Source organism: Pseudonaja textilis, chromosome 2 (assembly GCF_049901715.1).
Source record: "Pseudonaja textilis isolate UNSWEBS1 chromosome 2, rPseTex1.2, whole genome shotgun sequence".
In the NCBI taxonomy this organism is placed as follows: Eukaryota; Metazoa; Chordata; class Lepidosauria; order Squamata; family Elapidae; genus Pseudonaja; species Pseudonaja textilis.
In genome coordinates, this window is record NC_141991.1 from 256,851,112 (window position 1) to 256,867,166 (window position 16,055).

The 16,055-nt window shown below is 59.2% G+C and overlaps 2 protein-coding genes across 2 annotated transcripts in view; both read left to right on the top strand.

Moving 5' to 3' along the window:
• Positions 1–16,055, top strand: part of UNC13B (unc-13 homolog B) — a 112,979-nt gene that overhangs the window by 63,941 nt on the left and 32,983 nt on the right. Inside the window, 1 exon segment of the mRNA XM_087923234.1 lies at positions 15,163–15,209. Within this exon segment, the coding sequence (XP_087779360.1) occupies positions 15,163–15,209 (47 nt within the window).
• On the top strand, positions 6,459–12,704 carry LOC148127473 (uncharacterized; the record flags this gene model as incomplete). The annotated part of the gene is given in 3 exon segments (XM_087927615.1): positions 6,459–7,127; positions 7,130–8,810; positions 12,210–12,704. Coding segments are annotated over 3 exon segments (2,766 nt in total), but the record flags the coding sequence as incomplete, so codon positions are not given.

A 16,055-nucleotide genomic window follows, 5' to 3' on the forward strand; every position in this document is an offset into this window, starting at 1 on the left:
GGTCCCGAAACCCCTTTTCACCCGTCGCCCAGGAACTCCGTCGCCCAGCACGGTCTCTGTGGATCTGGGCGATGACCGATCTGGTTCGGGTTTCTGGAAAGAACAACGTCCACCGTGTTGTTTGTGGGAGAAGCACTGGCTCCTCTGATGGGGCCTGTCCACTAGTACAGAATTACCGAACAGCAGAGTTGGAAGGGACCTTGGAGGTGGTCTAGTCCAACCCGCAGCTCGAGCAGGTGGCCCTCTGCCATTCTGGACAGGGGCCTGTCCTTAAACACTTCCAGTAATGGGGCACCCACCCCTCCTGGGGGCCAACCGGTTAATTGGTCCGACTGAGCAAGGGGGAACGTCTGACCGAGCTCCCGTCTCGTCCAGAGCCCCCGAGCCCTCACTGAGGGCTGTGGATTCAAATTCATTTATGATTAGAAATACCAATGCTAATATATTTATTTAAGTAACAATATAATAATTTTTTTATTATTATTTCAGTTTAGGTAATTGCCCATGTCACATACGTGACTCTTGTTAGATTTCAATAAAATACTTGACAAGATTGAAATGCAGAATTTAAAAATAAGATATGAAGCAGTCGGCATCGTCCAATTAGCTATAGACACAGCCAGGACACGGCGTTAAACCCTTCTCCTCTTCTCCCCTCTCTCCCCCCTCTGTCTCTCTGGCCGTGGGGACTCCTGTTTCAATATCATCAGCAAAGCAGACTTCGCTGCCGTCCGTTGTCGAGCAGCCCCCAACGTTAGGAGATTCTTGCTGATGTTCAGCTAAAATCTGCCTTCTTATTACTGAAAGCGCCCCCACCCACACCCACCCCTCTTCCTTGTTTCCTGGAGTGACAGAACCATCCTGCTCCGTCTTCTGTTTGACAGCCCTTCATCCCATCAGAGACAGCGATCCCGTCTTCTCGTGGCCCCCTCCTCTGCCTCCTGCGCCCCCAACCTTCCCTCCTATGAATTTCCTTTCAGGGACGGACACACACACACACACACACACACACACACACACGTCCTCTGGACACCTTCCAGGTCCCCACTTTCCCTCCTTAAGACGGGACCCTCAAAACTGAGCACAGGGCTCTGTGGTGGCCTGATCGGTGCAGGCCAGAGGCGCCTTCGCTTGACCGGGACAATATCTCTGCAGTTAAGGATTGTTGCGCCTGATTTCTGATTTCTTTTTTTGGGGGCAGGGGGGAGGCTAAAAGTATTGACTCACCTTCAGCATTTCACCTACCGAGACAGCTGGATCCCCTTCTGTTGTCCAGCTGACTCAAGGCCTCTCCCTCCCATTCTGGGTGTGGGACTTGGATCCTTCCCGGCCCCCTTCCACTCCCTCGTTCTCCCTGTTGGGATCCACCTTCCGGTCCCTGCGCACTGCTCCCGTCGGTCGAGAATGACCCGAATCTTGATTTACGCTCAGTTTCCACCCCCCCACCCCCCCCATCATTGTGTCTTTCACAAATTTGCTATCCATATTTTCTGCCCCCTCATTGGAGTCATTTAACCATCTGTTGGTCACACGGAGCCCAAACTGGAGCCCCGCCAAGCACCCTCCCGTATTCCTTGCTGGCTCCATGCGGAGTTCTTGACAGGTTCTTGTGGGGTGCCAGCAGCCAACCGGCTCTGTATCTGTTTAATGGCGGCGTTAAACGGTATCTGGCAATGGATGGAAACCAATCAAGGAGAGAAGCAAGCTAGACCTAAGGAGAAACTGCCTGACAGTGAGAAGGATTTGCCTTCAGACCTTGTGGGTGCTCCGTCACTGGAGGTCTTCAAGAAGAGACTGTCCAGAATGGCATAGGGTCTCCTGCTTGATCGGGGGCTAGACTAGAAGACCTCCAAGGTCCCCCCCAACTCTGTAGTTCTGTTATCTAGACCACATTTTGTTACCTTTTTATTAGGATCTCGTGGAAGACCCTGTTGCTCTCCACCAACTAAACATGTTGAAAAATCACATCTTGACAAATCACCCTGATTTCTGCCAAGCAGTTTCTCAAAGAACACTCAGTTGAGTCCAAAGAAAAGCAGAGCTCTGAAATTAGTCCAGCTAGTAACCAAAGAGGAAATAAGTGCTCAATAATAATTTCGAAAGTGTGAAAAATGAAATCTACCTTTCTCTGCAGGCAGCCATAATTTATGCCTCAGAAAGGCTGACCCTGCCAAGAAAATGGCTGCGGGGCAGATAGATTTGCTTAAAATAATGCGAAGGAGTGAAAATAAGATGACATTTAAAAATATAACTTCCCTTGGAATTAAAATACATCCTTATTGCACTTCCCTCCTGCTCAAAAGAGTCCCTCTCCATCCACCTAGATAATTGCTCCTCCTGAGGCTCAGGTGAATTGGCAGGAAGGCCTTCCTGGAAACGGTGTGGCTGTGACGAGCGAACCCGCCCAAGGAATCCGTGCAGCCGTTGCTTCAAGAGGGGGGCAGGAGGACCCGGGGGGCCCAAGGGTGCCAGAGAAGACCCATCCCGAGGCATCCGTGGAACAGATCAAGGGCATCTTAATAACAGAGGAGGGTCTTTCTGGCTTACCCAGAAAGCAGGCGGCACCTGGTCTGCATCTCTAACTAAGGTGGTTACCTTCTCTCTCGTCTACTGCAAGATCTTCCACAACACGGGAATTTCCGGCAGAGTCCCGGGCGGGAAGAAAAGGGGGGCATCTCTTTGTGAGGCAAGGAGGCAGAGCTGGGTCTGGGGGCTGTGTTTCAAGGCCATAGGCAGCCCACAAAGGCCCCCCAAAACGTCCATGGTTTTTGGCCAAATTGTAATGTATTATTTGGGCAAAAAAAAGAAAACAGACGACAACCTGGCCAGAAAATGAGCGCTTAGCTTGACTTAATTCCTGATATTCCTTGGCCCCCTCCCGGTCTTCTAGCCTGGCCGCTGGCACTGCCCGCTTGGGGCAAAGAAGCAGAGCCCTGCTAGAGAGAGAGAGGGCGTAAGGGTGCGGAATCGTCGTCCACCCCTTGAATGACCAGCATAGCCACAGGGCATTCAGACAGCAGCGGGAAGAGGGAAGGGGCTGGATGAAGACCCCCCGACAGCTGCCTTCCTAAGCCCTGTGCCCCATCGCTGGAAAGGTTTTGCCTCCCCAGAGCCTCTTACCTTGTTTACTGCTTCTCCCCAAAAGAGTCACCCTGAGCAGGACCTGGTCCAAGATTCAGGGTCCAGTGCAAGAAGTCCAGGCGGTTCAAGTGAATACAGGTTTAGTCTGTGCTGAAGCTCTCTACAAGAATCTGAACTACTAACGCTCAAAGCAAACTGGCGACTGATAAGAACCGACGGAAGTCAAGGTGGGCTGGACTTAGATCTCTTGTGGGCACAAAGAGTCTTGAGACTGATGACACATTTGACCCCTCTAGTCAGCCTAGCCATCTCCATCCAGCCGGCTAGAGGTGGGGGACCAGGTGGCCTTTGGGGAACGGGGGGGGGGCAGATTCAGAGACAAGCACTGGCAAGCTTGCGACTCCCCGACCCAACTGAATGGGGGCCGCAATGTGGCACCTGTGGCAAATGGATAAAGAAGTCTTGGGAATGTACCGCAGGCCTACCTGTGTGTGGCGGGACAATCTTGCCACAATCTTGTCCCTGTGTTGCTTCCCTTTCTGTCACCGTCTCAGGTAGCTGTGAAGCCCTGAGGCCAGAGGCAGACTGGTGATGCATGGAGGCCAAAGTCATAGGGCTCTCCAGCCTTGGCCGCTTTAAGGCTTGTGGAGTTCATTCTGGCTGCGGAATTCTGGGAGTTGAAGTCCACAAGTCTTAAAGCGGCCAAGGCTGGAGAGCCCTGGGCTTGAGGACACACCTGCGCTGCTGCCTTGCTGTGGACCAGAGACGACAACGCTTCCTGGTCGCTGGGCTGGGATCGGCTGAGTCCCCAGACCTCCTGGAGGAGAAGGTTTTTGGGAGGCTTTCTGCTCTGGTGGCAGGCTGAGGTTTGCCCCAGGGAGTCATTTCCAGTGGGGGTGGGGAGGAGAGGGCCAACCTGCTGCTTTCGCTTTTGGCCAATCACAGATTTGGAAGGACCCCGCCCTCTGTGGAGGTTGGTGTCCCCCAAGTGAAGACGAGGCCCTTGCAAATCTGTGCATCTCTCTGTTTCTCCCAAGGATGGGAAGATTTGGGGAGGAGACCTGCAGAGGTTCTTGGGAGCTGCCCTCCGGACGTTCCGGACGCTCCGTCCCTGGGAGTTTTCAGAAGAGAGGCTGGAGGGACACCTGTCTGAAGTGGCACAGCGTCTCCTCCTTCCCAGCTCTTCTCTGATTGACTGGTGGCTCTCGTCACTAAGTTGGCCCCATTTGGCTCGGTTTCCCAACCGGCGTCCAGGAGTCTTTTGTTCCCTGGGAACTGAGTGTCTGCACGAGGGTCAAAGTTCACCCCTAAGAAAGATCTGAAGATCTCTCTGAAGAAGCAGGCGGGCGGCTGAGGGCCCCTTGGGGGTGGGGGGTGCTGCTTTGAGAAAATCAGCCGGCTGCTCTTGACCCATTTAGGGCCCTCTTGCTGCAATCCGGAGTGCTCAGAAGCTGAAGCGAGCGTGGAAGGCAGCGGCCAAACTGCCGCCCGGCGTGTGTGTTTTGTTGACTAGGTGATGCTGCTCTCCCCTCCGTTGTCTCGCTCGCTGTGACTCACGTCTTAGTCACCTTCCCTTTGGAGCACTGTAACATGCCGTGCATGGGGCTGCCCTTGAGGAGGCTGGTCCTGAACGTGGGCAGTGCTTGGCACCACTCGCTGCAGCCACGTAATGCTGCCATTCCACACGCTGCACTGGCTTCTGGGTACTAATCGAGGTGTTGGTCTTGGGGAACCAGGGCTAGGAAGTCCGTGGAGCTGCCTTTCTCCCACTGGTCCCGCTCACCCCACCAGGTGTACCGTGGAGGGTGTGCTCTGGGACCCCTCTGATAACCATCGTCCCCTGTGGGACCCAGGAGCCCTGCCTGCCCTGCAGAACAGCCCCCACCCCCAGAGGCATGGATGCCTGATCCTGTGAACTTTCCATCAGCCCCAGAAGCCCAGCAGTCTCTCCTGGTTTTGCCTAGGAGTTAGGCCGGCCCAGTTGTTGCTGGAGTGGTTTACCTTGGACATTGTGGGTTACCCGTCGGTTGGGTTTCTAGTCTTAAGATGCCACCTGGTCACTGGGAGTGGTGAGATAAGTGGCCATGTGAATTGCTGGCATAAATAAAAGATTTCCCTGGATGAAGGGATTCCACCTTTTACGGCCGTTGGAGTGCAGCCCGTTAACACACTACTGTGTCATGATATTAATAGCCCAGCACGCTGCCTGCGTTCCTGTTTCTGCCACTTTCCTTTCGTTGTCGTGTTGTGACCCCAAACAATGTCAGCTTCTGGAGCTATTTTGGCGAGAGAGGTGGGGAGGCCCACTGGACCCGTCGATCAGCCCATCAGTCAAGGATCTTGTTCTTGGGAAGCCATCGGCCCTTTGGCGTTGCCCGTCGTGGGGGACCTGTTCCCTTCAGAGCCTGACAGTCGAAATGCCCTTCGATTTTATGCTCCTTGATGCCTGAACATTTTGAGCGTGTCCTGTTGGAACTTAAAACACGCACACACACACACACATACTACTATCCACATCCGTCTCTACTGGCATCCGTATACTTATGTGTGTTGTGCAGGATTTGGTGAGGGCTTTGCAGGAGACCCAGATTAGAACTCGCCTGGTTCTGTGCCAGCCAGAGTTGAGAAGGCAGAAAGGATTTGGGTGCTGCCCTCACTTGGGCCCATCCCCACACCCACCCTCACCCTTCAGGAGCTCCACTTCATATCGGGGGAGGGGGAGGAGAGGGCCCGGAAGGGGGGCGAATGCATTTGGCTGACCTTCATGGTTCCCACTCAGCAAGGAAGGAGGATAAAGGGACTTTCTGGGTTCCTTACTCTCAGTTAGCAGGTGCCCTGAAAGGATGAAGGGGAGCCCTGGGGGAACTGGGGGCTCCCCTGATGACCAGGCCATGCAGGTAGGGCCTCCTAGGGCCCCCATCCTTGGAGGGAAAAGGGCAGCACCCAAGGAACCGTTAGTGCTCCCAGTGGGGGATCTGGGAGGGGGAAACATGGACAGAGCAGCTGCTTGGAGTTGGAACTTGGACCCCGGCCTTGGTGGGGGAAAAGAGTAGGTTCCTTTAGAGGAGGGGGCCCAAGGAGGGCGAGGCGGGGAGGGTCTGCAGGAATTCAGCCAAAGCAAACAGCCCACCTCTGCTTCAGGGTGCTTCCAAAACACGACTTATTTGTCTAACGGATGCAGGTGCCGTTTGGTTGATTCTATGACCAGCACGAGTGTCTGTGTGTGTGCCTGTGTGTGTGTGTGTGTTCTCTCCCCTGACCAGCACCCCCCATTTCTGTGCCTTTTCTCAACAGCCGCATTCTGGGCAATGGGAAGCTCTGCCCTCCAGTGCCGCCTGCCCAGGCAGGGAGGGGCTCGGCCCCCGGCTGCTCAGTAGCTGCCTGGAAGAGAGCACGAGAACCGGGCTGGCCTCGGATTATGCCCGTTAGCAGAAGAGAGGATCGCCTCTGTGTCAGAAAACTCGGCTGCTTGGAGACTCTTCCTGGTCGGGCAGCTGCCCCAGAAGCTGCCTTGCCAGCTCTTTGGGGAGATGAAGAAGCTCCCCCTGGGCCAGAAGCAGCACCCCCTGCTCCCCTTAATGGAGATGGAAGCAGCCTCCTTTGCCTGCCAGCTCCAGCGGAAGGCCCCCAGCGTGGGCTTCCCTGCCAGCCCGGAGAAGAAGGGCGGCTGCAGGGAGGCCGGTCAAGATGAGGCCGAGGAGGGCCATCCATGCCAGGGTGGGTGTGCCAAGGCCTCCCCCAGGAGGGAGCCCCAGGGGCCGGCCTCAGGGGGCCCCGGGGAGCCTGGCAAGAACCCCGCAGTGCCGGTGGCTGCCAAGGAGGAGGAGCCTCCTCTCCTGAGCAAGCCCACCTACCCTGCCAGGAAGAGAGACCGCTCTGCCGACGTCATTGATTACATTGTGAAAGAGCTGCAAGGGATAAGCCGCATTCAGACCGAGATCGCGGAACTTCAGCAGCACCTGTCCTTGATCAAGGGATCGGTGGATGAAGTGTCCAGCTGCGTGGACTCCGTCTTGAGCGAGATCGAGGGCCTGCAGAGCAGCGGCGGGACCACCACCAAAACCCCGCCCTGCTGAGAGGCCCAGGGGCCTTGGTTGGGGCCTCCACCAAGGAGCCAGTGCTGTACTTTTATGGCCTCCCTGAGCAGGAAGGGGAGAACACCAAGGAAATCGTCTGCCGCTTCCTGTCCGAGTATCATTGCTTCAACGGCCTCCAGCGCAGCAAGAACATCAAGGAGGCTTACAGGTCGGGGGTGTCCACAGGGGTCCCATTCGCCCCTCGCCCCGCTGTTGTGAAACTCGCCACGGCCGAGCACCGAGACTTCATCCTCCAGAAGTCCATCCTCTTGCAGGACGCAGGAATAACCATTGCGGAGCAGAACTGCCCAGTGAGTCTCGGAGGGCAGCTGGGCGTGTCGCCATCCCCTGGCCTGAGACCCCAGCCCTGGGACTTCCCCAACCCCCAGGGAGAAGCGGGGAGGAGGGGTGGGGGTGGCCAGCTCCGGAAGGATTCCTGCCAGGCTCAGCGCGAGAAGCCCAGCCGCAAGAACCTCCCGCTCCGCCTGGGCGAGAGGGCCGCCTTGCCACAAAAGTCCCCTTTAGCCAAGAGGAACAGTTTGATTTCTGAACTTGAGGAGAAGGTGGGCAGAGTCGTACAGATCATCAGCAGCAACGAGCAGACTTTGCACAAAAACCACCCTCCCGCCTGCATCTCTGAAGCCCCCCAAAAGCTGCTGGAGGTCTCGAAAAACCACATGGGGAAGTCCTGGCCTTTGGGGGAACTCTTAAACCTCAGGGGCTTGGAGGCTGCTCCGGAGAAAGGAAGGGGCCGCGGCTCAGAGGCGGGGAGTGTAGAGTCCAAGGACCCCCCCTCCCCCTCCGCCCCCACAGGTGTGGCCAAAGCGGGAGAGCCAATTCCAGGGGCGAGGGAGACCGACTGTGGGGCTGCTACTCCTGAGGATCTCAGTGCTGAGCAGGCCAACCTGGAGGAAGAGGAGGAGGAAGAGGAGGAGGAGGCAGCCCCCGTGGACATGATCCTGCCGGGCTGTGAGGCCGCCGTGCCCAAGTTAACCGGCAGCAGCGAAATGCTCAAGGACCTGATTGAGATCGACCTGAACGATCAGGATCCCACGGATCATGTCTTCCGGGACGTCTTGGAGAACTCCCGGTTCTTCCTCCAGCATTCGCAGGACAGCGTTGACCTGGTGGACATGAGCTTCTACACCAACAAGCTGGGGAAGGCACTCAGCCACTTCCGGTCCGCCCTGCAGGTGGTCTTCCACAAGTTGGAGACGGCCGACTCGGAGGTCGGAGGGGAGCCCGGCCTCCCCGTGGCAAGTGAGCCAGAGTCGGAGGTGCACACCAGCCTGGAGACGGTTGCCGAGAGCCCGCCCAGCCTGTCTTTGGAGAGCCACGCCAACACGGCCAGGAGCAGCGCCAGTGGAGGCTCCCCGCAGGGGCCCCTCCCCAGCACCTCCCCCCCTGCCCTCCCTGCGGGGAGCCCCGGGGGCTGTGTGGAGCAGCCCCTCTCTGCTGAGCCTCCCCAGCCGGCAGAGCCTGCAGGGCAGAGACCCCTCAGCCTGGAGAAGGTGTGTGCAGAGACCATTTACTTGAACAAATGCATCAACAACTTCAAAAATGTCCTGCGGGAGAAAAGGCAGATGCGCCGGAGGGGCTTGAAGGAGCTGGCCCAGGAGCCCAGCTGGACTTCAGCCGAGGAGCCGCCTGCAGGTACAGGGCCCCCTTTGAGGCCCCCCCCTCCCCCAAAGCTTTCCCGCTCCATAGTGGCAGCCTGGCGGGTGGGTAGGAGTTGCCCACAACCACCAAGGCAACTTTGAAGGCAAGTGCCCAAACCCAGAGGGTCTCTCCGAGGGAGCTGCGGGCCCCTTTCTCCGGCTCTGGGCCAGCCCGTGCGGGGTGAGGAAAGAGCCTCTGCAGCCCCATCCCAGGGCCCGGCCCGAGAGGCGAGGGGAGCTGCCTGCTGTGGTGCCTGGACAGCTCATCTCCCCAAACCCCTTCAACCAGGCGCCTCCTTTCCTCTCCCCGGAGGCCCCAGAGCAAGCGGGCTTCTGCCCCAGAGCCAACTGACACACGGCCTGGGCCTCGAGGCCAGAAGTTCCCCCAGGGGCCTGCAGGGAGAAGGCAGGCCCAGCAGCTGGCAACTGAGGGGTTCCGGGGGGGCTTGAGATGTGGACTGCAGGAGGAAGGGCGGGGCTGGAGAGGTGGAGGGAGGCTTGGCCTTGGAAGAGCCGCCGGGGATGCGGAGGAGGCCGGGCCCTGGAGCCCAACTGGCCTGGTCTTCCTCTGTGGATGCCTTCCTTGGCAGTCCTGGAAGGAAGTGGGTGCCCCAAGTGCCCCCCGTTGCTTATTCCCCCCGATGAACAGGGGGGTCTCTGGCCTCCAGGATGGCACAAAAGGGGCCTGGAAAGGAGCCGGTTGGGTTACCACTTTGGGGTGGGGGAGGCTGTGCTGGACCCATTGCAGGCCCCAGAGACCGGGGCGGAGTGTGTGTGCGTGTGTGTGTGTGTGTGTGTGTGTGCGTGCTTGCGCTGCCCTTGAGAGGCAGGGAGAGAGGCCAGGAAGAGGCCCTAGACTCTCTGCCCAGCAGGGAAGGGGTGCAGAGCGTTCCCGGGGACCTTAAAGTACCTGCCAGGAGAGGTTTGTGCCAAGGCTGGGTGACCGGGGGTGTGTGTACGCTGGCCGGGGGAGGGGGGCAGCCTCGCAGCTATTGGAAGCCCCTGTGTCTCCCACCCTCATTGCCTTGTGGCTGGGGGACAAGCACAGGGTCGCCCACCCTCCCCTCCTTCCACCTTGAAAGAGGGAAATCTCGGAGTCTGGGCGTCCGTCCCCCCCACCCCAACGTGGGCAGAGGTGGTCGCTGCCGGGCCTCTGGCTCAGGAGGGCCTCTGGCTGGGTCTGTGCCTGACCCGGGAGGGCTTCCGGTGGCCTCCCTCGCTTCCCCAGAGGCTGGAGCCTGGCTGGGCGTGGCAGGCAGGGGAACCGGGGCTCCCATGTCTTTCGTGGGGCCTATTCCTCCGCTGCCAATCCTTTCAGTTTGGGTCAGGCCGGCTTCCAGCGCCTTGAGAGACCGACGTTGGGTTGGAGTTGCTGGCTGAGCGGGATGGCCGGTCTGCTACGAGACCCCTGGAGCCCAAACCCTGCAGCCCTGAAGCCTGGGGGTGGGGAGGAATTAGCCTGCGGAGAGCAGGCGCAGCGGGTGGAGGGAAGAGGCAGCCCCAAAGCACCACGGCTCGCTTTCCCGGCGGGTGGTCTTGCTGAGAGCTTGGCCTCCTGGGCCTCCCCTGGGCAGGGCTCCTCCCCTGTGGCCACCTTGCGTGAGTGCCGGACTCGAAGGATCAGCTGCTTTGCCTCTCGTGCGTGGACCAGGTTGCCTCTTTGGCTTTAGCGGGCAGGCCGGACACGCCCTGAGGGCCCTGGGCGCTCTCAGGCGTTTCATGACCCAACTAGGGAACCTCCTCAGGGCTCGTGATCCTCATCCTCTGATGGTGCGTTACCTGAGGCGGTTTGTGTCATGAAACGTCTGCAAGGAGACGGACCAGCTCAGGGGGCACCCAGGACCCCACAGTGTAACCCCAGGCGACCTATTCTTGCATCCACAGGCCGCCACCCTGAAGGGGTTTCCTCCGATTTGCTATTAGGGGCGCAGGTTCGCCCCCTTTCCTTGTCCCCCTTTGCTCTCGGGCTGTGAAGAAAGAAAGAGGGGCCTCTTGTTTGGTGCCCCGATGGGTTTGGGCATCTCTAGAGTTGGTGGTCCCAGCCCTGGTGCAGATGGAGGGTGGGGCTTCAGGTGGAGTTTGGGAGGGGGAGGGGGAGCCCCGGCCAGGCCCACCCAAACAGCTCTCCCGGGGGGGCGGGGGCTTTTCCAAAGGGCGGCTGACCTTCCTTCGTGTTGCCTCGCTTCGCTTCTTCGCTCCTTCCGGTCCGCAGCATTCAGTCAGAACGGAAGAAGCTTCTCGGGATGAGAAGCGAAGCGTCTTTGAGAAAAGGCCCTTTGGAGGAAAGCCCCTGCGGGACAGCCAGGACTGGAGGACGGGGGAGACCCTCCCCAGGCAGTCAGCCAGAGGGTGGGAGGCCCCCTTCCCACGGGCCCTTTGGCACAAGGCCTGTTTCTGGGGCTCCTTTGCTCTGGAGGCCTTGGTCCCTGCAGGGAAAAGCGGAGGGCTCTGCGTGGGCTGGTTGGGCTTGGCCAAAGGTCCTCCTCAAAGCCTCTGTTTCGGGGGGTTTATTCTACGAGGCAGCCCCCACCAGCCGGAGCCGGTCTGGAGACAGTTGGTGAAAATGGGCAGGGGGTCCCAGAGGAGCCGGGCGCCAGCCAGAGCTTCTACTCACAACTCATAACCTGACATCCACTGACATCCCTTCAGACCCTTCCAGAATGCTGGGGGGCTCTGTGTGTGTGTGTGTGTGTGTGTGATATCTTAGGCATGATTTGGACTTTCTGTTAGTGACGGTATCTGACCTTAAAGCAGGCATTGGGCAACACTAGCAGCTTCATGGCCCGTGGACTTCAACTCCCAGAACCGCTGAGGCAGCCATGCTGGCTCTTGAATTCTGGGAGTTGAAGTCCACGGGTCGTAAAGCGGCCATACTTCCCCCAGCCCCCACCGCTGCCTCCCTGGAGGCTTCCACACTGCGTGAGAAGGACCTCCCCTCCGTCCCCCCCACTTCAGCCTCGCTCGGGGCTTCTCCACCCCACGGTCACTGATGGGATGCGGAGGGGGGAGACTTTTGAGGGGCGTCCCGTGTCAGGAGTCGAGTGGGCAGCTCGGGTGGAGAGGGTGCCGGTCTGGCCTGTCCATACGGAGCAGTCAGGCTGTTTTGGGCTGACCAAGCCCCACTAAGAGCCACGTCTCCACTGACAGGCCCAGAGAAGCCGCACTGACAACTCGGAGCCGGCTCCTCTAGGCCTCCCTGGCCGCTGCCTCCGCCAGCTGGTCCTCCTCCCCGGCCGGCGTGGGGGGGGGGGCGTTGGGGGGGCTGGGGGCTCCGTGGCTGCGCAAGTCTGCTCTGCTGGCCAGGCTTCGTCCCGTGTAAGCAATGCGTGTTCCACTAACCATGTTTCCTCTCCTTTCCTCTCTGCCTCCTCCTCCTCCTCCTCCTCCTCTGCAGAACGAAGGAGAGGAGAACTCCAGGTTATTGGCTCTCCTTTGTGTGTTTCTGACGGACTCCGGTGTGTCTCGATCTTGCATGTCCCCCCTGAGTGGCTTTGGCTGAGGCTTGGTGTGTTTGGGGAGGGTTGGCATGTGCCGGCTTCGGGAGGCATGGCTGGTCCAGGCAGAGACCCTCCCTGCCAGGGGCCTTGGCCCGTCGGAGGAGCCAAGAGCCGATTCCCGACCAAGATCCCCGGGCGACACCCCCGCCCCCCCACCTCCCCAGTCCAGTTGCCAAAGAGGACGAGGGGCTGCAGGACACAGGGGGGCCCGGGGGGGCGGCAAGGGGAGCCCAGGTGTCCTTCAGGGCCCTGCAGAGATGGGGGAATTCCCTTCCGGCCGCCAGCTTCTCTGCCCCTTCCTCTGGTAGGATGAGCACCCAATCAATGCTCCTTATAGAAAGAGAAAGGGAGGAAGGAAAGGAAGGGAGGAAGGAAGGAAAGGAAGGAAGGAAGGAAGGAAGGGGAAAGAAAGAAAGAAAGAAAGAAAGAAGGAAAGAAAGAAAGAAGAAAGAAGAAAGAAGAAAGAAAGAAGAGGAAGGGAGGAAGGAAGAAAGGAAGGAAGGAAGGAGGAAGGTGGAGAAAGAAAGAAGGAAGGAAGGAAGGAGGAGGAAGGGGGAGAGAAAGAAAGAAAAGAAAGAAAGAAAGAAAGAAAGAAAGAAAGAAAGAAGAAGAAAGAAAGAAAGAAAAGAAAGAAGAGGAAGGGAGGAAGGGGGAGAGAAAGGAAGGAAGGAAGGAGGAGGAAGGTGGAGAGAAAAAGAAAGAAGAAGGAAGGAAGGAAGGAGGAGGAAGGTGGGAGAGAGAGAGAGAAAAAAGAAAGAAAGAAAGAAAGAAAGAAAAAGAAAGAAAGAAAGAGAAGAAGGGGAGAGAAAGAAAAGGAAGGAAGGAAGGAAGGGAGGGAGGGAGGAAGGGGGAGAGAAAGAAAGAAAAGAAAGAAAGAAAGAAAGAAAGAAAGAAAGAAAGAAAGAAAGAAAGAAAGAAGAAAGAAAGAAAGAAAGAAAGAAAGAGGAAGGAGGAAGAGAGAGAGAGAAAAGGAAAGAAAAGAAAGAAAGAAAGAAAGAAAAAGAAAGAAAGAAAGAAAAAGAAAGAGGAAGGGAGGAAGGGGGAGAGAGAAAAGGAAAGAAAGAAAGAGAAAGAAAGAAGAGGAAGGGAGGAAGGGGGAGAGAGAAGAAAGAAAGAAAGATAGAAAGAAAGATAGAAAGAAAGAGAGGAGAGCTGCCAGGAGGCCCCGGTTCCTCCGCCAGGGAGCCACAAAGGAGCAGCTGGACTGGAGGGAAAGAGCTGCCAGGCCAGGCTGTGGGCAGGGCTGCAGCGGGCAGTGCCAGCCAAAGTCAGAAGGAGTTCTGGCACGAGTGCTTGGGCCTTGGCGGTGGGTGGGGGGAGGGATGTCCCGGGGTGGGGGTTCTTTTCGCTCCTGTTTTTGGTGGGGAGGGCAGCTCCTGGATCAAAGGGTGGGCTTTGGGCTGGCGGCTAAAGCGTCTCCAAGCCAGGAGCCCCTCCTCGTTCCTGCCGTCTCTTTCCTGCTGGGCACAAAAGGGGGAGAACCATGACTGGAAGGCGGCCCTGGGGGGGTGGGGGTGGGGGGCTGCCAGACCAGCAGGGTCCCTGCTCTTCAGAGGAGAAAGGCCGGGCGAATGGGCTGCAGACGGGTGCAAGGAAGCCATGGAGGGGGAGGGCTGCCTGGGAGGGAGAGGCTGGCAGGAGCTCAGGTTATGTCCAGCAGAAGGTCAAGCGGAGCTGCAGCCAGGCCTGGACCAGAGTGCCGGAGGCCAAATCGGGGGCAGGGGGGGTGGGTGTCCAATGATTGGGGTGGGGGCTCCACCCAGAGGAGGAGAGGGAGCTGGTGTGTGCTGCTGGCTGGCCTGTCTCTTTGCTGCCTCCCTGGAAGGGCCGGGGGAGGTGAGACGGTCAGTCGGTCGTGCGAGACGTCCAGCAGGGAACGAGGAGAGGCAGCCGCTGTTTCTGGGGCCGCCTGGGTGGGTGTGGCGGGTCACGCTTGGGGGGGCGGGTTGACCGCCCCTCTTTCTGGTGGCTCCCCGGCCACTTCCGCTTCAGCAGCAGCAGCAATTCCTGGCCTTGGAGGCCGGCTCCCTGCGTAGGGCAGGTGCCCAACCTTTAAGACCTGTGGACTTCAACTCCCAGAGTTCCCCGGGGGGCACAGCTGGCCTGTCTCCTCTGCTTCCTCCACGGAAGAGGAAGGTGGAGGCGGTGGCCGCCTGGGGAATTCGGGGAGTGGAACCCCACAGCTCCTAAAGTGGCCACGGTTGGGCCCCCCAGTGAAGGGAATTGCTCTCTTGCACCCCAGAGCCCCCCACCCTCGTCCAAGCCCTCTTCTCTAGGCACTAGAGACCCCTCCTCTTCTCTCAGCCCTGCCCAGAGCCAGCTGTGATCTGCAGAGGCGGCTGCTCCGGGCGATGCCCCTGGCAGGGGGTCTGTGCCAGGAGAGGGCCGGCGGTGGTGCCCGTGGCCATGCAGAGGAGCTCTCGGGTGTCTGGGGCTGCCAGGCCTTGGGTGAGGCCTTGGCCAGCCCGACAGCCGTTCCTGAAGGCCCTTGCGGGGGCTGCTGTAGCCGTGAGAGATTCTGGCCTCTCCCCCAAGGGCCCTGGGGGCTTCAGTGGATGTATGCGGTGCCCCCACATCGGCCTTCCTTACCGACCTGAGGGAAAGGTTGGCACTGGGCAGCCTGAGAGGGTAGAAGAAAGTCCCCCTTCCCCCTCCCCGGATGCACCGCACAGGCCCAGTTTCCCTCGTGTGCCCATCAGTGTCTCCCATCAGCCCCCATCCCCGCTGTGGACCGCTGGCCATGGAGTGCCTGCCTGTGTTTCCATGCATGGACCTCCTCCGAGGGAGCCTCCCTTCCACTGGCTGGCTGGGAAATAATTCTCCTGTTTTCTCTCTTTCCCGTCCTGGAAGGGTCTGGATGATGGCGAGCCCTCCAAGTCTCCCTGGTTCAGAGGCGGGTGAGTAGCCTTTGGGACCCCTGCAGACCTCGCTCGACGCCCCCCTCCTTCCCCCGGGACCCCCTCTGGGGTGCCCCGATTCGGCCAGCCAGGCGGCCCCCAAGGGAGGCTGCCCAGGGGCCACAGCAGGCTTGCAGGGAGCCCAGTGGCTCCTCCGGCCCCTTGGGGTCCCGGCCCCTGAGCACCAGGGGCCGCAGCTGTCTGGGTTTCTCTCCCCCCCGCCCCCCCAGCTTCCTGGTACCTGGAGAGCCAAGACACCTTTGGGGATCAAAGCGTTTGAGTCCTTCAAACGTTGCCTTGTTCTGAGGCTGCTGCGGAAGGAGACCCCCAGCCCATCCTTGGGGGGCTGCTCCTCAGCCGTGCCCCCCGCTATCATGGCTGGCAAATAAATAGGGGGCTCCCTGAGACCCTCTTTCTGCCCCACTCCTCCTTCCCCCAAAGGGGTCGGGGCTGGAGAAGGGGCGGCCCTGTGCGCCTTGCCCGAGCGCCCCCGTCCCCCCTCCAAGGCTGCTCCGGATCCCCAGGCCTTCAAAGCTTTTGAAGCCGGGCTCCCCCTCCCCCCTTTCCAGTGGGACTGGGGGGCTGCCGGGGAGAGGCAGAGAGCCCCCCTGGCAGGCTGTTTGATTTTCCCTGGGGAAGAGCCTTGAATAGAGCAGCCAGATGGCTTTGATCTGCTGCTGCTGCTTGTGCACAACGGGTGGGGGGAGGCGAGGGGGGCACAGCAGCTCCAACCTGGGCTGAGACTGGGCCAGAGCGGGGGGGGGGAGGGGGCTCTGCCATTTCAGAGGGGCCCACGCCAGGAGCCCTGAGCTGCCTCTGCCCCCTCGCGTTTGGCACCAGCACAAA